At 35.8% G+C, this 22513-nt stretch overlaps 1 protein-coding gene across 1 annotated transcript in view; it reads left to right on the top strand.

Moving 5' to 3' along the window:
* Positions 1–1705: 1705 nt before the first annotated feature.
* LOC147394201 (ATP phosphoribosyltransferase 1, chloroplastic-like) overlaps positions 1706–22513 on the top strand; it is a 28801-nt gene continuing 7993 nt past the window's right edge. Inside the window, exons 1-6 of the mRNA XM_086453113.1 lie at positions 1706–2088; positions 2177–2236; positions 13763–13876; positions 14543–14608; positions 14721–14828; positions 14979–15062. Coding sequence (XP_086309239.1) covers positions 1840–2088; positions 2177–2236; positions 13763–13876; positions 14543–14608; positions 14721–14828; positions 14979–15062 — 681 coding nt within the window. The 5' untranslated portion in view covers positions 1706–1839. The remainder of the gene's footprint in view (positions 2089–2176; positions 2237–13762; positions 13877–14542; positions 14609–14720; positions 14829–14978; positions 15063–22513) is intronic.

Genomic DNA, 22513 nt, shown 5'->3' with positions numbered 1-22513 from the left:
AATAATAAAAGAAGCATTTCAACAAGATATAGAACAAACATTCGAACTTTTCCAATCATGATTTTACATTGTTCAGTGACCAATACGTTATTGGCGTAAACATATATTACATGATATTATGTCTACGTGGATCATAATGCACAACATGATGGTCAAAGATGAAGGCTATGTGGATTTGTCGATTATAATCAAACATCTCTCACAAATGTCGAGATGGTGGTGCATGAAATGGGTCGATTTCAACAATTCCTTTTTCGACATCAACAAATTAAAAAGAGAGATCCTACTATGCATTTATTGATCATTTATGAAAAAGACATGGTGATGATCGATTTGATCCAAATGATTATTAACATAAAATTCTTTAACGTTTAATGCTTGTATTTTTCATTGTAAAACTATTTAATACTTTATAAAGTTTATCTCTTGTTACAAATTAGGAAATCTTCACAATTGAATTAAAATAATGTTTTAAAAATTGAATCAACGTCTAGATTGAAAATTTGTCAAATTGACTTGAATTCTAGTTCAATTTGGTAAGATATGATCATGTTTATTAAAAAAATATAGAAATATATGTACTTTTTTTTTTCTTTCTAAATTACCTTCATTTATGTTTTTAAAAAACAAAATGTAAAAAAAGATTGATGGTTCACAATCAAATATAATTTATTACAAATTTTCGTCAAGTTTGATTGAACAATTGGTTTGGTTTGATTTTCAAAACCTTGAATAAAAATAATTTTAAATTAATTAGAGATAAAAATGTAATTTAAAATACATGAAAAATGTGAATAGCGATTTAGAGAGGCCTTTAAAAAGAAACTGTTAAAGGCACCTGGATTATTAACTAGGGCACCCTCCATAGCCAAAGTTTTTGTCTTATGAGGGTTAAAAGTTCCGGAATGGGCTGATTTTTTATGAGGACGATCTCTATGGTGACTAGATGATCCTTACAAAAAATCAGTCCATTCTGAAACTTCTAACCCCATCAAAACAAATTGAAGAATTGTAGATCGTTCATTTTTTTTTGATGGGGTTAGAAGTTTCAAAATATACTGAGTTTTGGTGAGTAGATCATCTAAAAAAAAAAAATGAATGATCCATGATTCTTCAACTTGTTTTAATGGGGTCTCGGAATGGACTGATTTTTGATAAGGATGATTTTTATGGTGACTAGACCATCCTTATAAAAATTCAGCCCATTCTGAAACTTCTAACCCCATCAAAACAAGTTGAAGACTCGTGGATTATTCATTTTTTTGGGAGGTTTGAAGTTTCATGATGAACTAATTTTGGTGAGGAGATCATCTTAAAAAAAATGAACGATCCACGATTCTTCAACTTGTTTTGATAGGGTTAAAAGTTTTAAAATGAACTGATTTTTGGTGATGATGACCTTCTCATAAAGATCATCCTCACAAAAATTCAACTCATTTAAAAATTTTTAACTTATATAAGACAAAAATAAGGTCAATTGTTCAAGGTGCCCTAAGTAATAATTGGAGTGCCTTTAACACGTCACCTTAAAAAATTCTCTGGAGAAGGTTATTTGCACCCATCATTTGTGCTCACGGTTCCCACTTAAAAACACTTTGTGTGGAATGTAGAGAGGAAAAAGGGTGCAATGAGCATAAAAATGGGTGCAAATAGCGTGGACCAAAATTCTCTCACCCCTCTAGATTTGATGACTTGAACAGTGACAAAGAAAGGTGGGGTAACTTACATTTTGAAGACCGGTTGAATATTGGTACGGAAGCCTCCTTCTCTGAATAACATTTAGGGTTTTGAAGTTGGTCTTGGTTACTAAGCAGAAGAAGAAGAAGAAGAAGAGAAGCCATGGCCTCCAGCTTCCAAACTTTCCTACAATGCAATCCTTCTTCTGCAACTATCCCTTCTTCTCTCTGCAATTTTTCAATCCCTACTCATACTTCTTCTTTTTCTGTTAAACCCACAATTCTTTGTTGCTCCTCCATATCTCCTCTCACATTTGTGAACGAGAAGATTATCCCCTTGGAAAGAAGTGAAATTCGTCTGGGTTTGCCCAGTAAAGGTCGAATGGCTGCTGAGACCCTTGATCTTCTTAAGGTATCCTCATTCCTTCTTCTTCTTCGATTGATTCACTGTAACGTTTCTTTCTTTCTGTCTCTTAATTTTAATTTAATTTTTTGTAAAGGATTGTCAACTCTCCGTTAGGCAAGTAAATCCTCGACAGTACGTGGCTGAAATTCCTCAGGTGTGTATTATTATTATTATTATTTTTGGGTTCAATTGTTGCATTATTCTACAGTTTTGTTTGGGTTTTGAGTACACAATGTTGGTTTTGTGTGTGTGTGTGTGTGTTTTTTTTCCGATATAAATAAATATTTGTTATCTATGTAAAATAAGATTTTGTGACTAATCATCTACTAATTAAGTTATAATAGAAAAATATTAATTTTTTGAACATAAATATATATATTAATTAACAATTTTAAAAAGTTCAAATGGTCTGAGATTAGGTGGCTCGAATGAGTCAACTTGGTATCGGTATGATGTGCGAGATGAGATGCAGGGTTTTTAAAATCATTGTTGATATGGATAGATGAAACACAGTACATTAAATTTTCAATTTTTGATGATGATAAAGGGAATTCTTTTCGGTGGTCAAAATAATGATTTGTCCAAGGAATGAAGATAAGTTATGACCCCAAGGGCATAACTTTCTACACCATTGTTTGCTTGGGTCCTTATGGTGTAAATCTAATAGGTTAGATTGGAATCAAATGGTACAAGAGCCATCAATATGTCTTGGTATTGACAGGGTGTGTGACAAGATGATATAGTGGTTTTAGAACCAACATGAGTAAATTCTTTTCAGTAGATGAAATACTGGATTTTATGATGAGAAGGAAATTCTTTTCGGTGCGAAATAATGATTTTCCAAAGGAATGAAAATATTGTATGACCCCAAACAAGAAGGGTTTAACTTTCCACGCCATCGTCACCTATGTTCTTGTGGTGTACATGTAATTGGTTAGATTCGGATCAAATGGTATCAGAGCCAGCACCATGTCTTTGGTTCAAACATTGAAAGAAGGGTAGCAATGTGAATGCTGCCTTAAATTGCAGCTGTAGAGCATGGTGGTTTATTACAACCCAAAGAGATTAGTGCTTAACTTTCTGGTCCATTGTCGCCTAGGTGCTTTTGTTGGTATTGATTATGTTCATGTCACAATGGTGTTGAATGGATTGATCTTGAATTATAGACATTGTGTGCTCGTCAAAGTCTTATCTATAAAAAAAAGTGTTAATCACTATATCATAGACATTACATTATTCAAAATTTTGGAAAAATTACTTACTAGAAGTCAATTTGTGAGGTTCCCTGTGCATAATTGTGGATGTTAAGCTCTTGTATTTCTTAATGATAGATTAGGTTTTTATAGAATGGTGGGGATTGTTAAAGGGACTAGGGTAGAGTTAGGTATGTTGTTAGGGTTATTGGGATCTGAAATATAATTATAAACCACTCTTAACAATTGTTAGAGTATATGGTGCAATAATATGGTACATGAGATACACTGAATCATATTCCATGTATCTCATCCATAATGGATGGTTGTGATGTATAGAAGGTTGTAGTAAAAATTAGAAATAATATTGATAAGATTAGGAAAGTCAGGATTAGGTATAGATTTATTCTATATTTGGCTTTTGTAATTTTCTATATAAATCCATTTAGGGTTAATGTATTGTCATCCAAGAATTCTCAATAAATCATATTCTACATGGTATCATTGATTAAGCTACCATCATCATCGGAAGTAAATCCTTTATTTTTTCTTTTTTATTATTACCTTAGTTTTCTTCAATAAAGATCACACCTTCCTATCTTTATAAACCTCCCTAGTTCATTCACTTATGTATCATGATCTCTAGTTTCCTTTTATCTTAAACCTCTCCAATGAGATTCTTCTATGAGCCACATGATCTTACTTATGCTCCTAATTTCTACCACAACCGATTATACATTACAACCTTAAATTATGGATGAGATACATGGAATACGAGTCAATGTATGTCATGTACCATATTGTTGTATCGTATACTCTAACAATAATGGTTAGAGTATATTGTGCATGTTAAATTGTTAACCCCCTAGTGTTGGTCAAATTTTTTGGAAAACAAAGATGATGGGTTTAACCAGTGTTAAGATAATGAATTTTGGGGATCGATGCATTGATTAGGGACATTGCAACGGGGTGGGGAGGTTTTCTAGGGTTCTATTAATGAATATTCTGAAGTATTTGATTGCTACATGATGGGGTTGATTTCAAAATGGAAGATGGAGTTTGCAAAAGGTTTTAGGTATGAAGCAAAGAAGAAATAATTAGAGAGGGGGAGGGAGGGTATGTAATCTGTCATCCCTATTAGGAAGAAGTAGGATAGACTCTTATTGCCTTGATTGTTCCAAATGATGGATTCTCACCCCCCCAAAATTAAGGAGTCAGACGTCACAAATTGCAACAGTCAGTGAACCACCTCCTACATTATAGGCTGGCTTGTGAAATTTGGTCGCATCTCTTAGTTTTGTTTGGTGTTTCTTGGTGCTCCCCTTGAGATGTCTGGGCATTGTTTGAAATTTGGCTATTTCTCAGGTCATATTTTTTGGCTTTCAAGAGGGAACTATGAAGTATGGCCCCCTTTATTGTTTGTTGGGGAATTTGGAAGGTGAGGAACACGCGGGTGTTCGAAGTTAGGGAGAGTTCGGTTCAAGATATTATCTTCACCATTTTGCAAAATCTATGAATAATCCAAAGGGATTTTCTTTGAAGACTTTGTGGGGGGATGAGAATGGGCTTGTAACCTATCCACGTAATTGGGTCTTTTGTGGGGCTATTGCCTTTTGTTTGTTGTGGTCATCTTGATCATTTCCATTTAGTTATAAAAAAATAAATAAAATTGAAGTAGCCGCAACAATGGATATGAGTGAAAAGAAATAAAGAATATTTATTCAACTTATGAAAGCATTTAGTGGTTGCCTTGTAGGACTCCGAATGATACTCAAATGTATTAAAACATTAAATTTTAACTAGTCTAAGGTTTCTAGAATGTTTCCTCATTTTATTTTCTTAAGTCTAATTCTTAGAACTATCCAAATTTCAAGTGCTATTACATTCAAGCAAAGGAGACAAAAGAATTATGTCTTTAGGAATGCTTATCCAAATACTAGATAAATAATATGTCCATGAGGTAGTTCTTTTTTACCATTTGAAGTAATTTATTACTTGTTCCAGTTGCATATTTTATTTATTCAATTCAGTTATGTATACTGCTAATATGGTAAGGTAAAATTTTAACAAACATGATGACATTAACTGTCATGGGGGGTTGATGACTCAATGGAACTTGAGGAATGAAGCAAGGGTGGGATTGAGGGAGGAGGGGGAAAAAGAAGGAAGAAGGAAGAGAGAGGGAGGTAAAGTAGGGGTGGGGCAGGGGGAGGAGGAAAAAGAAGAAGAAGGGAGAAAAGGAGGGTGATTGAGATGACGGCATTGTGATGAGGGAAATGGGACGATTGTGGTGGTGGTGGTAGTGAGGAAGAAAAGGAAGAAAAGAGATTAGAGTTTTAATTTGGGGTGGGATTTTGGGGTTAGATTTCATTTTCCCATGGTGATAGTTGGGAAAATGAAATCCTGGTGATAGTTGGGAAAATGAAATCCACTCTTTGTTGGATTTTTAGAAGAGGGTGAAAAATCATTTTCCATAATGACAACCAATAAAGCACATGTAAAAGGTGATTTTCCATGGAAAATGGATTTCCCACCTATTTTCCATGTGCAATTAAACGCACCTTTATCCTAAAACCCCTAAATAAACCCTTATCAACCCTTTTGAAGAAAAGAAACTTAAAATATTTGATATTGTGTGTGTGTGTGTATGTGCAAATAATCCAAACTTCATCCAAATCAACCCAAATATTATTATTTTTGTTTCTTTTCTCTTACAATCAACTTTGTTAGTTGATTTGAAGCTTCGAAAGCTATTTGTTGGAAAAGTGAGTAAGAACTTGGAAAATATTTATCAAAGATTAAACTAAGGGTTTTTTTTTTTTTCTTTCTCATTATTTATTATTGGCTACATCTTTCTCTTCTTCTACGAGGTTTGTTTATTTCAAGAATAAAAGAAGCCTCCCTTTTTGCTAGATTTTTGAAAGATGATCAACAGCCATTTTCCATGACAAAAACCAATCAAACACATGGAAAACTGATTTTACAAGTGCAATCAAAGACACCATATAGGCTGAAACCCTAAACAAACCCTTATCCAATCCTTTTAAAGAAAACAAAATCTTAAAATCTCTGATTTTACCGATCAAAAAAAAAAAAAACTCTGATTTTGTGTGGATTTAAAAAAATATATTTCCAAACTCCATCCAAATCAACCCAAACTTTATTTGTTTTGTTTCTTTTCGTCTTACAATCAACTTTTTGAGTTGATTTGAAGCATCTAAAACTATATTGTTGGAGAAGTGAGTAACGATTTGGGAAATATTCATCAAAGAATCAAGTAAGGTTTTTTTTTCTCATTATTTATTTTTGGCTATGTCTTCCTCTTCATCCATGGGGTGTGCATATTCAAGAATAAAAAATGCCTCAAAATGCAAAAGGCGAGCCTACGTTTTTAATAAAGCCCTATGGGCCCCCTTTCCCTTTTTGCCATTTATGTATGTAATTGATTAATGGGGTGGGCCCTACATGTTTTCTTATTAGTAATTTTTAATATATTAGAAGAGCCAAACCCTATTGTGATTATTGTGTTTTGCTCTCTCTCTCCTTCTCCTTTTTTATTTGTTCTAAACTGTTTTGATTCTCTACTTGGTATTAGAGCAACGTATTTTTTCTTCTCTCCTATTTTTTGGCGGTTTAAGCCTTTATTTTTGTAGTTGAACTTTTTTCCTGTAGTATTTTTAGTGAAATGAACTTCGGTTTGTTGTGGTGGTGCAAGATAAACCCTAGATGTGTATCTAGGGTTTGGTTATGTGTGAATGAGTTTTGGGGCTGCGTGGTGTTATTTTTCAGACCTTTTCAAAGGTTTAATTGCGGTGTGTGGTGTTTATGTCGGCTTCTTTTGGTCGAAATTGGGTTTTTGATTTACCCAAAATCAGTGGAGTTTTTTTACGTCTCATACCTTTGCCTCCTCTCTCTTAGGTTTTTTTTTTTACATCGGTTGTTGTCTCCCTCATTCCGTATTTGTTTCTCTTCGTGGTTGTTCTAATGGATGAACGTAGCTCTTTAAGTGATGATTCGATTAAACAGATTATTTCGGTACGGTTGAATGAAAATAATTATCATTCTTGGTCCCATGTAACAAAAGTGTCCTTACCCAAGAAGAAAGCTAAGTACCTTGTTGAAGATCCTCTTTCCGAGGATTCAAAGAACTATGAAGATTGGTGAAGTGAAAATTCATTGGTTATGACCTGACTTTGGTTAAGCATGGAACCATCTGTGGCTTCCAATGTCCAACTCCTTGATACTGCAAAGAAGATTTGGAGCTGTCTTGCAGATATGTGCTCTTAAGAGAGTAATGGGACTAGAGTGTTTGTGTTGTTTGAGTCCATGTTCACTACCAAATAGGGTGATAAACCTTTGAATGAACATTACAGTAATCTGAAAGGTATGTGGGGAGAACTATTGCTATATCAATCCCTAAGCACTGATTTTGAAGTTTTGCGACGTCAACGGGAAGAGTTTCAAGTTACATTGCTGTTGTCCATTCTTAACTCGAAGTACAATATCTTCAAGGATCAAATTATGGCTGGTGAATGACTTCTTATTGCAGCGAATGCATATTCTTGACTTCAAAGGGTACTTATGCACCCAACTCCTTCTATTAAGGAGTCATCAACCTTAGTCACTAGTGATGGTACTTGTGGGACTCCTCATCATGGCCACGACGGTACTCACGGTGGTGGTCGTAGTGGTAATTGGGATGGTCATGGTGGAACCCGTGGGGTTCTAAGTAGTGGTACTGATAGGTCAAATTGGAAATACAACTAGTGTGGTAAGACATGACATACCGAGGACTATTGTTGGGACAAATGGGGACGTCCTGACTATTCCCATAATCCATCTGTTGATATATCTTTTACATCTGTTACTCAACCATCTGCTTTTAGACCACCGATTACTGATTTTGAGTCTTTGGACGATTTTAATACTCAAATTAGTGAGATTCTTCAGAAATTGTCAGGTTTATCTTCTTCTTCATTTGTTCTCACAACAACTATGGTCTATACAGGTAATTTTTCTTGTATAGTTGCTCGATCCCCATCCTCTTCTTAGGTTATTGACTCTTGTGCTAATACTCACATGTTTGGTATCTGCTTCTTTTTCTAATTTTCATTTATCTCGATCTCATATTGTTTTGGCTGATGGTTCTTCTCGCCCTGTCCTGAGCACTGGTGATCCTCATCTTACCAATCCCATGACACGCACTTTTGGTTTATTTGTTCTCGACTTTCCTTTTAATCTTCTATCTGTAAGTTAACTAACAAAATCACTACACTGTTCTGTAACATTTTCCCCTACCTATTGTGCTTTTCAAGACCTCAAATAAATAAGGTGATTGGTTCAGGGAATGAATGGAATGGGCTATATTTTCTCGATTGTGATGAGCCAGTTCCCGTTTTGAGTGCTTCCATCTTCCCTCTATAGTGGCATTATCGCTTGGGTCACCCATCATTGCAGAAGTTGTGTCAAATTGTTCCCATGTGAAGTCCAATTTCAGTATTAGAATGTGAGACTTGTTAGTTAGGCAAGCATCACCGTAGTAGTTTCCTCTTAGATATTCGTCAGTTGAGTCCTTTTGATGTGGTCCATTTGGACATTTGGGGTCCTACAAGAATAAATAGTACTTCTGATTTTTCTTATTTTGTTATTTTTGTGGATGATTACTCTAGAATGACTTTTCTTTTTTAATGAAAGATCGTTATGAACTCCCCAAAATTTTCTTAACCTTTTGTAATGAGATATTTGTTCAGTTTGAACGTTGTGTTAATATTTTTCGTTCTGACAATGCTCTTGAATATACCCAAAACTGTATGTCTGATTTTTGCAGAACCATGGGCCATCCATTAGACTACATGCCCATATACTTTCCAATAGAATTGTATCACTGAACGTAGACTTCGTCATCCTTTGGATGTTACTCGTACCTAATTGTTTAGTATGTCAGTCTTAAACCTTATTGGGCCAATGGTGTTCTTACTTCCTATTACCTTATTAATCGCGTTCCCTCACTTGTTTTGGGTAACCAAACTTCCTTTCTGTTTGTTATATCCTAAGGCCAAGTCATTTTCTTTTGTTCCGTGTGTCTTTGGGTGTGTGTCCTTCGTCCACATTCTTGGAAAAGGTCATGATAAGTTGTCTTCTCGAGTTGTTAAGTGTCTTCTTGGGTTATTCACGAACTCAAAAGGATTATCGTTGTTATGATCTTATGGGGCGTCGATATTATACTAGTGTTGATGTCACCTTTTTTGAGTCTACATCTTTTTTCTCCACTGTGGGTCATCATTTTGATTATGATCTGGTTCATTCTTGTCAGGGGGAGTTAGTTTTGCTTGTTGTTCCCCTTCCAGTTTCTTCTCCTCTTCACTTGTAGGTTTATTAGCGCTCTCAACATCACCCAATTGTATCTCATGGTCCAGTCGCAGTCGAATCATCTCCTGAGGATCCTCCACCTTTTGTTTTTTCTAAGGACCTTCCACATCCTCCTACATCACTCTCATCCTCCACGTTATCTATTTTGTTTCTGAAAGGTATTCGTTCCTACACTCAAATCTTATTTCTAATTTAGTATCTTTTCATTGTTTTTCCTCTATTTTTCACTCTTTTGCATTCTCATTGTCTATTATTTTTGTTCTTAGTACTTATCGTCAGTCTCTGATTACTTCTGGCTGGAAACTTGCTATGGATGATGAGATGAATGTTTTTTATCAGAATCAAACATGGGATCTCACCACTTTTCCTTCCGTGAAGACCACTGTTGGTTGTCGTTGGGTGTACACAGTAAAGTATCAACTTGATGGTTTTATTGACCGTCTTAAGGCTTGATTGGTGGCTAAGGGTATACTTAGACTTATAGTGTAGACTATTGTGAGACCTTTTCACCTGTTGTTCGTCTCAACTCTGTTACAATTCTTCTATTTGTCGCAGTAAGTTTTAACTAGTCACTTTATCAACTAGACATAAAAAATGCATTTCTTCATGGAGATTTATAAGAGGAAGTGTATATAGATCAACCCCTAGGTTATGTAGTTGAAGGGAAATAACATCTTGTGTGTAGGTTGAAGAAGGCATTCTATGGACTGAAACAGTCTCCATGTACTTGGTTTGACAAATTTAATTCTGCGGTGTTTTGGTGTGGTTTTCAGTGTTCCACCTCTGATCATTTTGTATTTTCTCGACATTTTACCTCAGGTACTATTGTTCTTTTTGTGTATGTGGATGCCATTATTATAACTGGTGGTGACTTTGTTGGTATTGCTCAGTTGAAGGCTCATTTGAGTACATAGTTTCATACAAAAGACTTGGGCCTATTTTGTTATTTCCTTGAGATTGAGGTTGCACGTTGCAAGGATGGCTCATTCTATGGCAATGCAAGTATGTGTTGGACTTATTATCTGAGACGGGCACTCTAAGATCTCGTCCCATTTATACTCCCATGGATCCTTCTATCAAGCTTGATGTTGAACATGAGAAAACTTTTAAGGATAATAGGAGGTACAGGCAGTTGGTTGGCAAGTTCATATATTTTACAGTTACTCGTCATGACATTGCTTATGTAGTGGGAGTGGTCAGTCAGTTTATGCATGCCCCTCGATAGCCTCATTGGGAAGCTATTTGTCGCATTCTACACTATCTGAAGGGTGCTCCTAGAAAGTGTATCTTGTATCGTCTTTCCTCTTCCTTGACTATTTTTGGATACTCTAATGCTGATTGGGCCGGTGGTCATTCTGATTGCTGATGCACCTCTGGTTATTGCACTTTTATTAGTGAAAATCTTGTTACTTGGCATAAGAAGAGCAAAATGTTGTGGTTCGCTCTAGTGCTGAACCTTAATATCTTGCAATGGCCCACATTGCTTTTGAGATGTTATGTGTTCATTCTCTTCTTCGCAACACAGGTGTTGAAGCTCCATTACCTATGCATTGTGACAATCAAGTAGCCACCTTTATTGCTAGCAACCTTGCTTTTCATGAGCGTATCAAACATATCGAAGTTGATTGTCATTTTATTGGGGATTTACTCATGCGTAAACAGATTATCACTTCGTATGTCAAGTCGAATGATCAATTGGCTGATTTTCTCATAAAGCCTTTATCTCACGTACTTTTTTCTTCTTTATGTACCAAGCTTGGGCATCTTTGATATGCATGCTCCAGCTTGAGCGGGAGTGTTAGAATTCTGCATAATTCTTGTGCAACAGCCCTTAGTGCTGTTTCTATTATACATGACAGCCCTATGGGCCCTTTCTATTATGTGTGGTAGACCTATGCCCCCCTTTCCCTTTTTTGCTATTTACGTATGTAATTAATTAATGGGGTGGGCCCCACATGTTTTCTTATTAGTACTTTTAATATATTAGAGGAGCCGAACCCTATTGTAATTATTGTGTTCAACTCTCTCTCTCTCTCCAATCTTCTCCTCCTCTATTCTTCTCTTATTCTCTTCTTCTATTTGTTTTAAGCTGTTTTGATTCTCTCTCTCTCTCTCTCTCTCTATATATATATATATATATATATATATGGGATCCCGTTTGGCAGCCAATGTTAGGGAGCCAACTCGGAGCCAACGCCTTTGTCCTATATGAGCTAGAAGTTTCAAATTGAGCTAATATTTTGCGAGGATGATCACTATGGTGAGGAGATGATACTCACAAAAAATCAAACCAATCTGAAATTTCTTACCCCATCAAAAGTGATTTAAAAATGTGGATTGTCAATTTTTTACCATTAATTTGTAAACCACTTTTGATGGGGTTTAAGTTGGAGATCATCCTCACAATTCTAACCCATATAAGAAAAAAATTCTTTGGCTATTTCGTTGGTACGTTATTGGCTCTTGAACCTGACCCCATATATATATTGGTAGTACTCGGCAACCAATGTTGGGAGCCAAAATTTGTACTATATAACCTAAAAGTTTCGGATTGGGCTGATTTTTTTTTTTAGGATGATTTCCTCACAATAGAGATCATCCTCACAAAAAATCAGCCCAATCCGAAACTTTGCTTAGTGCTATCAATATATATATAGATATGGGGTCAGGTTCAAGAGCCAATAACTTGCCAACAAAATAGCCAACACATTTTTTTATATGGGCTAGAAGTTTCAAAATGAGCTGATTTTTTGTAAGGATGCTCTTTACATTGAGGAGATCATCCTCACAACAAACGAGCCCATTCTGAAGCTTCTAACCCCAGTTTACAAGGTGAAGAATTGTGAACCGTCAATTTTTACTGTTAATTTATAAACCACTTTTGATGGGGTTAGAAGTTTCGGAATGAGCTGATTTTTTTGATGATGATCTCCTCACTATAGTGATCATCCTCACAAAAATCAGCCCATTTTGAAACTTCTTACCCATATAGGACAAAACATGTTGGCTATGTTATTGGCTCTTGAACCCAACCTATATATATATATGGGAAATGTTCAGCACCCAACATTTTGCCCAACAATTTGCCCAACATGTTTTGTCCTACATGGGTTAGAAGTTTTGGAATGGGCTGATTTTTGGTGAGGATGATCTCCTCACCATAGAGATCATCCTCACCAAAAATCAGCCCATTCCAAAACTTCTAACCCCATGTTTACAAGTTGAAAAATCGTGGACCGTCCATTTTTTGTAAACCATTTGTGATGGGGTTAGAGACGATTTTAAGTTCTCAATATATTTTTGAGCAAATATTGAATATTTATGCATTTTATGATGCTAAAAAAAACCAAGACATAATCAACAAATCCCATATTAAACAACATTTGTGTACCAAATCACAAAGAACCATAGGGCCACAAAAATTAACCAGTCCTACATTTCTATTCTTTTTATTGAAAAAAAAAAAAATGTTTAAAACTTGACCCCCCATTTTTTTACAAAGTTGCATATATTTTTTTATCGTGAGAGTTATCAAATGCGAATTAAATATGACTTTTTTCTCTTTTTCGAAAATTGCTTTTTTTGTTACTCAGGGTGCATGCCTCACAGGCCTTGTGGCAGGTCTTTTAACAATCCCTGTTAACGATAGATACATCATCATTCATGTCCTTGATAATGTCAACATGCACATGGAATTTTATCACAATGTGGCCACTTGATCAGATCTTTGTCACGTTGGCAACACATACATCATCTACTTCTTACATGCGACATCTCATAAATGATAGACCTATAACCGATGTACTTATAACTTGTTCCAAAGTTACAATGGTTTTTTTATATATTAATTTTTTCTCTCTTCCTTTCTTCTTCATAATTTTTTTTTTCTATACATGTGCTTGGATCATGGATAAAAGCAGAAATTTTTTCGAAGTCCCTAGTTTCAGAAATGATTTGTTGAACCTTGTTACAGTTTCTGAAATGTCCAAGTGACATGTTTACATTTGATGTTGTTTGCATTGCTATTTGTATCACTTTTTCATGTGATGTGCTTTGCATTGTTTGAAGATATTCATCTTATGTTAAAATGGTCATTCTCTTTAATTTTTCTGATGCAGCTCTCAAACTTGGAAGTCTGGTTTCAGCGGCCGAAAGATATTGTTCGGAAATTGTTGTCGGGAGATCTCGACCTTGGTATTGTGGGCCTTGATACATTAAGTGAATTTGGACAGGTATGATTGCATCAGTAGATTCAGCTCAGTTGGGCAATTTCAAATCCAAAAAGTCAGATTCAAATATCTTCCGTCACATAACCCCTTATTATAAATTCTATCTATCATAGATTATGGGTATATGATAAATTTCATAAGATCATCTGTCACATAATCCATTATTGCTTATTTTTAATTGGTATTATCCATTATTATTAACAACTAGTACAAAGCTTTATCCCCAAAAATTTGGGGTCAGCTAAACGAATCATGTTCCTCCATATTATACTGTCCAGAGCTACTTCTTCTGTTATTGTAATCCATTATTATTTACTATTATATGAAAATAACTCATTATTTCTATATTCTTAAAAAGATAATGTCGAGCCCGCAAATCCTCTTTTTTTTGATTCGTCGAATCCGAGACTCTGTTCACATCTTGGACTTGGATATCCATACTTGTATCCACACAACAGAGTATCATCATTAGATGGTGAGTGAAAAGATCAAGCAGAGGAAACACATCTTTGGTTTCTCTTGCAACTATGTAGCATGGTTTTGCTGAACTATTTCAATGCTTGATTGTATATTTCCTAAGGAAGAAGAAACCTGTTAATGGCATCATCTGTTTTATCGTGCTATTGAATCTTGGATTATATTCTTGTTTTTATTTCTGTATTTTGGCAGGGGAATGAAGATTTGGTGATAGTTCATGGTGCACTTGAGTATGGGGATTGTCGCTTATCTCTTGCGGTATGTAGTTTGTCATATTTTATTTGTTGGATGCTTAATGGGCCACAACTAACTTTAGTTGTTGGCCGTTTTTCCCGATTCTATGTTAATAATCATATTTTATGAATTTCAGATTCCCAAGTATGGGATTTTTGAAAATATAAATTCGCTGAATGAGCTTGCAAAAATGCCGCAATGGACCAATGAGAGGCCTATGCGAGTTGCGACAGGTTTCACTTATGTATGTTCATAATCCAGTACCCCATTTCATTATTCTTTTATTTATTTATCTATTTTTATTTTGCTTCATGCATAGATACCTGTTTTCATCATCCAGTTTTTTGTTGGATATGTCATGTTGAGTGAATCTTTGCTTCTTTTTTATGCACAGTTGGGTCCTAAATTTATGAAAGAGAAAGGATTGAAGCATGTTACTTTCTCAACTGCTGATGGAGCATTGGAGGCAGCACCGGCGGTGAGAACTTCTTTGGGACTGTAAAAGTTCAACTTATGTTTTATGTTGGAGTTTGGTCAAGTTTATGGTATTTTCATTCAGTTTTGTTTATATTAGCAAAAGGCTGCCTAGTTTGCATTAAGAGAGCATCCAGGTTTTGTCCTTGTCATTGTCTCTCATGTTCATACGTTCATTAACGGATTAAGCTTTTAACAGGTTGTCTTTGATTGTTTTATAATTGAAGTTTCTTTTAGTTTTCCTTATTGCCTTTTTCCCTTTATAGTTTCTTCAGTTGAAATTCTTTCCTTGTTCATGGATTATATTTCACAACTGCACACATTGAATACACACCATTTGACTTCCAATGTTTTTCACTAGAACTGGTTCTTTAAATCAGCTTCTGTGGGCTTTCACATTAGTACAATAAAAGTGTTTATAAAGAATCAACTGTTGTATTTTTTATTCTTTCATGTTGTACTAGTTGGATGAGGCTAACGAAAGAAATTAACTATATTTATACATTTTGTCACAAGCCTTCTGATCCAACTCAAACATTTTTTTTTGAAAAGAACTCAAACATTTGCTTGACACCCTTTGCTCTACCTACTCCCTCGACCCTCTTTTCTCACTACCCGTCCATAACTGAGTTGCATTTCCACTCGTCCATGTCCATAGCTTGGTTGCAATTCCACTCACCGTTGTTGCCATTGGTCTCACAATCTCCAACTACCCACATCCAAATAATTGTTGACCGTCTTATTTCTAACACAAATAAATACTAAATGTCTTTTTGACAAGGTTATCTTTCTAGTAGGGAGGTTTTGACTTTTGTATGATTTTTGTAACTTCACTCACATTCTAAGTTTTACCATCATTACACTGTTGTTTCCCTTTAGTTGTAGTCAAGGTATTGGATTTCAGTTTGAGTGTCTATTTTGGTCATCTTGGAAATGGAAATATTTCATTGAAATACTTTGACTAATGTGGAAATTAATGCAATTATCATGAAAATGATGGAAACATTGAGAAAATTTTCGTTCAAACTGTAGGAAAATTATAAATCAGACATGAAAGTATACTTGAAGTCATAAACCACAATAAAAACTCTTATGGAGCGTGGAAACAAAGGTCATTAACGTTTCACTACATGTTGTTTGAACCGAAGAGCCCAACAAAGAAAAACAACTATATCATATATAGAAATGAATAATCATGCCATACTACCTGCATAGACCGTAATATGTGTACTTGCTTAAATGAATAGACAATTAAGCATCCAATTCATGTTTTATTATAAAAAAAGTATTTTTAAATATATAAATAATTTATTGATATACCCTAATAATTAAAACATTAGAGATTGTGTGAGTTTATATGTGTGCTAATAATGCTTAGAATAAATGTTTGCAAATGCATCAGAGGCTTATTCTTTGAGTCTCTCCTTAGTGCGAGGCTATCAAAATTTGCCTCGTGGCTTTAAGGAAAGGCCCTTTTCCGAGGAAGGCTTATGTTTTATTCCTAGAAGTGTAGAAAGAGCTTATGCTTTGGGGAGGTGCATGCCTTTTTGACATATTTTGACTATGGCTACACCTTGTGGGGATACGTTATAATTCTTTGTTTTCTTTATTTATTTTTGTATTATTTATTTTTGAAACTTTGGATTTTCAAAAAATGCTATTATTTTTGTCTTCTAGTACAAAAAGTAAGGGGATTTTGTTACTTGTTAGATGGTAATTTTGTAAATATCAAAAATCTTAATAGCATTCTTGAAAAAGCATTTATTGCATAAGGATCAAAATACCATTAAGAATTTTGATATTTACAAAAATATCATCCAATGAGTACCAAAAATATATTTACTTTTTAACACTAACAAAAAAAAAAGGGCATTTTTTGGAAATACAAAGTTGTGGGAATATTAACGTCCTTATGGGGTCTTGGACGTTAGCGTTACCCATACATATTATAGAAGAATAATTGTCAAGTCTCTCAAGGAGTGCTTGCAAAGATACATATACTAAGGTGAATGGACATAAATGCCCTTACATATATAAGAATTGAAAATTAGGAATATAAAATAAAGTACAGACATATTTTTCAATATTTTCCCTTAAGTTAGAGCAAATATATGAACTAAACCCAGCTTGATAATATGAGAGTTAGTGACAGAAGGACCAACAGACTTCGTAAGCATGTCAGCAAGTTGATCTGAAGAAGATATAAATACTGTCTGAAGAGCACCAGATCGAACTTTCTCCCTGAGAAAGTGAACATCAACTTCAATATACTTGGTTCTTTAGTGAAGAACAGAATCAGAAGTAAGCATAATAACGGACTTGTTGTCATAAAACAATGTGGAGGAATCAGAAATAGGAAATCCCAGTTTTGTCAGCAAAGATTGAAGCCAAATAAACTCACATGTGCCAAGGGTCATAGCTCGATACTTAACTTCAGCAGGAGAATGAAAAATTACATTCTATTTCTTACATTTTCACGAGATCAGGTTACCACCATGGAAAGTACGGAAATTAGAAGTAGATTTTCTATTCGTAACAAAACCAACATAATCAGCGTTAGTGAAGTAGGACAAATGTGGTTGAGCGGTGGACGAATAAAAGAGTCCAAAATCAGGATGCGATTTTAAGTAAAAAAGAATACGATAAAAAACATCAAGATGAGAATTGCGCGGAGCATGCATGAACTGATTGACCACACTAAACGCAAAAGTCAAATCTAGTTTGGAGTTAGCCAGATAAATCAGATGGCCTACGAGTCTTTGATAGGAAGAAGGATCAGATAAAGTATCATCAGATTCAGCATGAAGACGATGATTCTGATCCGTAAGAGTGAAAGCAGGATGACAATCAAGCATACCAGTGTCCTGAAGAAGATCCAGTGTGTATTTTTGTTCTGAGATAGTGAAATACCACGTTGAGAGCGGGCCACTTCTATCCCCAAGAAGTATTTAAGAGGACCCAAGTCCTTAATTTCAAAAGCACGGCCCAATATCATTTTTACCCTTTCAATCTATTGGGCATCATCCCCAATAAGGATAATATCATCTACATAAACTAGGTCAATATTACAATGACCATCCAATCCTCGACAAACAAAACATGTATGATCTGAGTGGCATTTGGAGCGTCCCATAGATAAAATAATCTCAGAAAAACGTTGAAACCAGGCTCGTGAAGATTGATTCAACCCATACAGAGATTTTAGAAGGCAACGTACCTTCCCATAATACTCCCCCTAAAGACGAAATCCAGGAGGAGGGTTCATATAGATAACCTTAGACATATCACCATTTAGAAAGGTATTCTTTACATCTAGTTGGCAGAGAGGCCATGAGTAACATGCAACCAAAGAAATAAGGAGGCGAATAGTAGGAAGTTTAGCTACAGAGGCAAATATAACACCAAAATCTTTGCCTATAGTTTGCGTAAATCCCTTAGCAACTAGGCGGGCCTTGTATTGATCAATGGTACCATCCACGAGATACTTGACAGTGAAAATCCATTGACAACCAGTAGTTCGCTCCCCAGAGAGAAGAGAAATAAGCTTCCAAGTATGATTCTTTTGCAAGGCATCCATCTCAATAGTCATGGTGGCTGACCAGTGAGGGTCTCGTAAAGTCTTTGAAACAGATTGAAAAACTCGAATAGAAGTAGTGGCAGTAAGGTAGGCCTGATAAGGAGAGAGACCCTGATAGGAAACAAACTGGACAATAGGGTGATTGGTAACACATCATTTCTTACCTTTGCGAAGTACAATAGGTAAGTGGGAGTTAGAAATAGAAGGAATAAGAGTATGGGTAGTAGAGAATATATCTAAGTCCAAGGAGGAGGTTGGATAGGAGCGAGTGCGACGAGAGTAAACCTGAAGCGTTGGCGAAGATGGAGAGAAGACTGGAGAAGGAAATATTATAGAAGAAGGTCCCTACAAAGGAGAAAAATCATGTAAAGGAAAAAAAGTCCTACAAAGAGGATGTGTTATGAAAGTAGGGAACATTTAAAAAAAAAAGTGACATCAAGAGAATGTATGACACAATTAGAGACGGTATCATAACATCGATACCCTTTAGACATAGATGAGTAACCCAAAAAAACACATTGAATGATTTTTTTCATATAATTTCGTGCGATGAGGGGTCTTGTCCTGAACAAAACAAGTACATGCAAAGACTCTAGGTATAATAGGAAAGATGATACTATCAGGGCGAAGAACATGAAGAGGTACCTGCCCCCTTAAGGTGCGACTTGATACACTGTTAAGAAGAAAAGTCGCAGTGAGGACTTCTATGTTCCAATATAACTTAGGAACATGCATTCCTCAAAGAAGGCTGTGAATAATGTTCATAAGGTGGCGGTTCTTATGTTCCGCCACCTCATTCTGCCCAGTAGTGTAGGGATAGGTTAATTGGTGAAGCATACTATGCTCATGAAGGTGAGAGCGAATCCCATCAAAAATATATTCCCTTCCATTAACAGACCTAAGGGCTGTTACAATTATGTTGTACTGTGTTTAAATCATTTTAAGAAAATTAACAAAAATAGGAAGCACTTCAGAATGAGATCGTATCAAATAGACCCAAGTACAACAAGAATAGTTATCAATGAATGCAACATAATACCAATGACCAGTAAAAACATTAATAGGGGAAGACCCCCACACATCAGAATAAACTAAATCAAACATAATATTAAATCGATGTATGCAAGGAATATAGGAAGTATGAGTATGTTTAGAAAGCTCACATAGAGAGCATTGAAACTTATCTCCACTGCAAAATTTTTTTAAAACAGGGAATAAAGAACATAAGTACTGAAAATTAACATGTCTTAAGCGAGCATATCACAAATTTATAGACTCAGAAGAAAAATTACGACTCCTAGAGGAGGGAAGGACAGAAGTCGGAGCAGTAATGTGCAGAGTTCCAAACAGGTATAGCACATCCTATTCATACCTTTTGTCAAAAATCCTCTTCGAAGTCATGTCTTGAAAAATAAAATTAAGGAGGAAAAAATATCACTAAGCAATTTAAAGATTTGGTAATATTATTTACAAACAAAATGTTAAGGGATTGGTGAGGAACATGAAGCACATCGTCAAGAGAAATACCAGAAGATAAAGGGATGATACCCTTACTGTGTATAGGTGTAATTGACCCATCAGCAATGCGAACCTCTGTATGAGTAATTGGAAAGGTAGATGGAGTAAAATGGCTAGATTCTCCAGTCATGTGATCAGAGGCACCAGAATCGATAACTTATGTTAGGGGAACAAGACTCAATTGGTTGCCATGAAATGCAGAAGATATACCTGGGGGCATGGTAATTGAGGTTCATATTGCTGATGAGTCACTTACACCTATACACAGTAAGGGTACCATCCCCTTTTCTTCTGGTATTTCTCTTGACGATGTGCTTCATGTTCAGTATGAGCATGAATCTAATCACGAACAATAATGGAAATCTGGGTTTGAAGTTGCCATAGATCAATAGTTTCAGGAGAAGCAAGGCGGTTAGTAGTAGGAACTTGTGATGAGTTTACAGTGGTAGTATGAGGAGCAGAATGTGGCACAAAAGGAGTGGTAGTAGATTGCACAAGTGGGGATGAGCTGAAAACATCGGACTTTCTCATGGCCAATCTTCCCATAGTGACTGCAAATAAGGCCACTCCCTCGACCACGACGACCGCCCCCATGGAAATCTCCCAGATCCTTGGGCACGAGAGTCGGAAAAGGCCGAATTGGCTGCTAGAGCCATTTGATTTGTCGGTGGAGTAGAAAGAACACCAGAAGCTTGAGACCAAGACTGCAAATTTTGACCATGATGCGATGCCATAATTCACAAAGGCAAAAGGCTAAAGACAATAGTAATAATCCAAAGTAGAAAGTCTACAATTTGATGAAGATAATACTGTAGGATCAAAACATCATACACTTAGAGTGTGAGAACTGAGCGATCACTAGAAATCTGGAGTAAAGGAAAAAGGACAGCAGCCGCCTCAAAACAGAAATAGTAGAGATTATCCACAGAATTGAATAACAAAGCAAGTAGAGGGAGCTTTGGCTTGAAGGGAGGTCTTGCGATCATCTAAGGAGCTAAAACGAAATCAACACAATCACAATCACATAAGTGCACAGCAGCACTAATCGCAGCCCACAACATCAAAGCAGCCAGCCCAAAAAACAGCAGCACTAATTGCAGCCCACTACTAACAGCACAGCCCCTATCGCAGCATCACAACCAACTCCAATCCTTATTGGTAATGAGAGCTTGGCAGCCCAACGCAGTCAGCCCTAATCGCAGCACCACTGCCAGCCCAACACAGCAGAACAGCTTAACACAGCAGAAAAACCCCTATCGCAGCACTACTGCCAGCAGGATAGCCCAGCCCTTATTGCATATGCAAGGGCCCTAATTGCAGAAAAGTCCAGCCAGCAGCACAAAAAATTTGCAACCCAACAACAGTGCAGCCTTATTGCAGGGAACCAATCACACAGAAACACCTCTATCACATCATGCGATTGGGGTCAAAAAATAAAAAAAAGAACCCCTGAAGGGGAGACCCTTTAACAAAGACTACTTGCTAGGGTTTGGTCTCAAAGACTAAATGGGTTGGTGGAAGGAGAAGAGAAGAGAGAGGAGAGGGAGGTGGTGAAGGAGAAACCCTAAGGAGCAAACAATGGATCCTCTAGGGCTCTGATACCAAGAAGAATTCTAGAAGAATAATTGTCAAGTCTCTCAAGGAGTGCTTTCCAAGATGTATATACTAATCAAAGTGAATGGACATAAATGCCCTTCCAAAGAGAATAATAGAAAACTAGGAAAATAAAATAAAGTAAGGATGTATTTCCCAATAATTATATATATATATATATATCCAACATGTTTTGTAAACTGGGGTTTGAAGTTTTGGAATGGGCTGATTTGTAGAGATCATCCTCACCAAAAATCAGTCCATTCCGAAACTTCTAACCCCAGTTTACAAAATATGTTTTATAAAACATTGGATAAAATGTTCGATCTTGATCCTGCCCCATATATATATGTATGTGTGTGTGTGTGGGTCGAGAACGGGGGGAAAACTATTTGATAAAACATTTTTTACAATGCTCGGATGCTGTCCATTTTACAAGATCCATGGCATCCAGCAGTGTTGGAAAAAAATGAATAAATGGATGACATCTAGGTAGTGTTGTAGAAAAAATTATGACAAATAGTTGTCCCACGATCTTGACCGTATTTATTATATGTATATGTAATATTTTTTTGATAAATATATATAAGTTTATGTCAGTGTCTATTTCAATCAATCTGGAAATGAAAATGTTTTGTTCATTGTGGAATTCAATTTTCATGAAATGATGGAAATATTGAGGAATATTTTATTGAAATTCTAGAAAATGCTATAACAAACATTTAAATGCACTCATAAATCATAAGAATACCATCAGCAACACTATG

The sequence above is a fragment of the Akebia trifoliata genome, chromosome 9 (assembly GCF_017979445.1).
Source record: "Akebia trifoliata isolate Shusen 1 chromosome 9, ASM1797944v1, whole genome shotgun sequence".
NCBI lineage: Eukaryota > Viridiplantae > Streptophyta > Magnoliopsida > Ranunculales > Lardizabalaceae > Akebia > Akebia trifoliata.
Note: the sequence above shows the minus strand (reverse complement) of the source record. Positions and strands in the feature narration are given on the sequence as shown.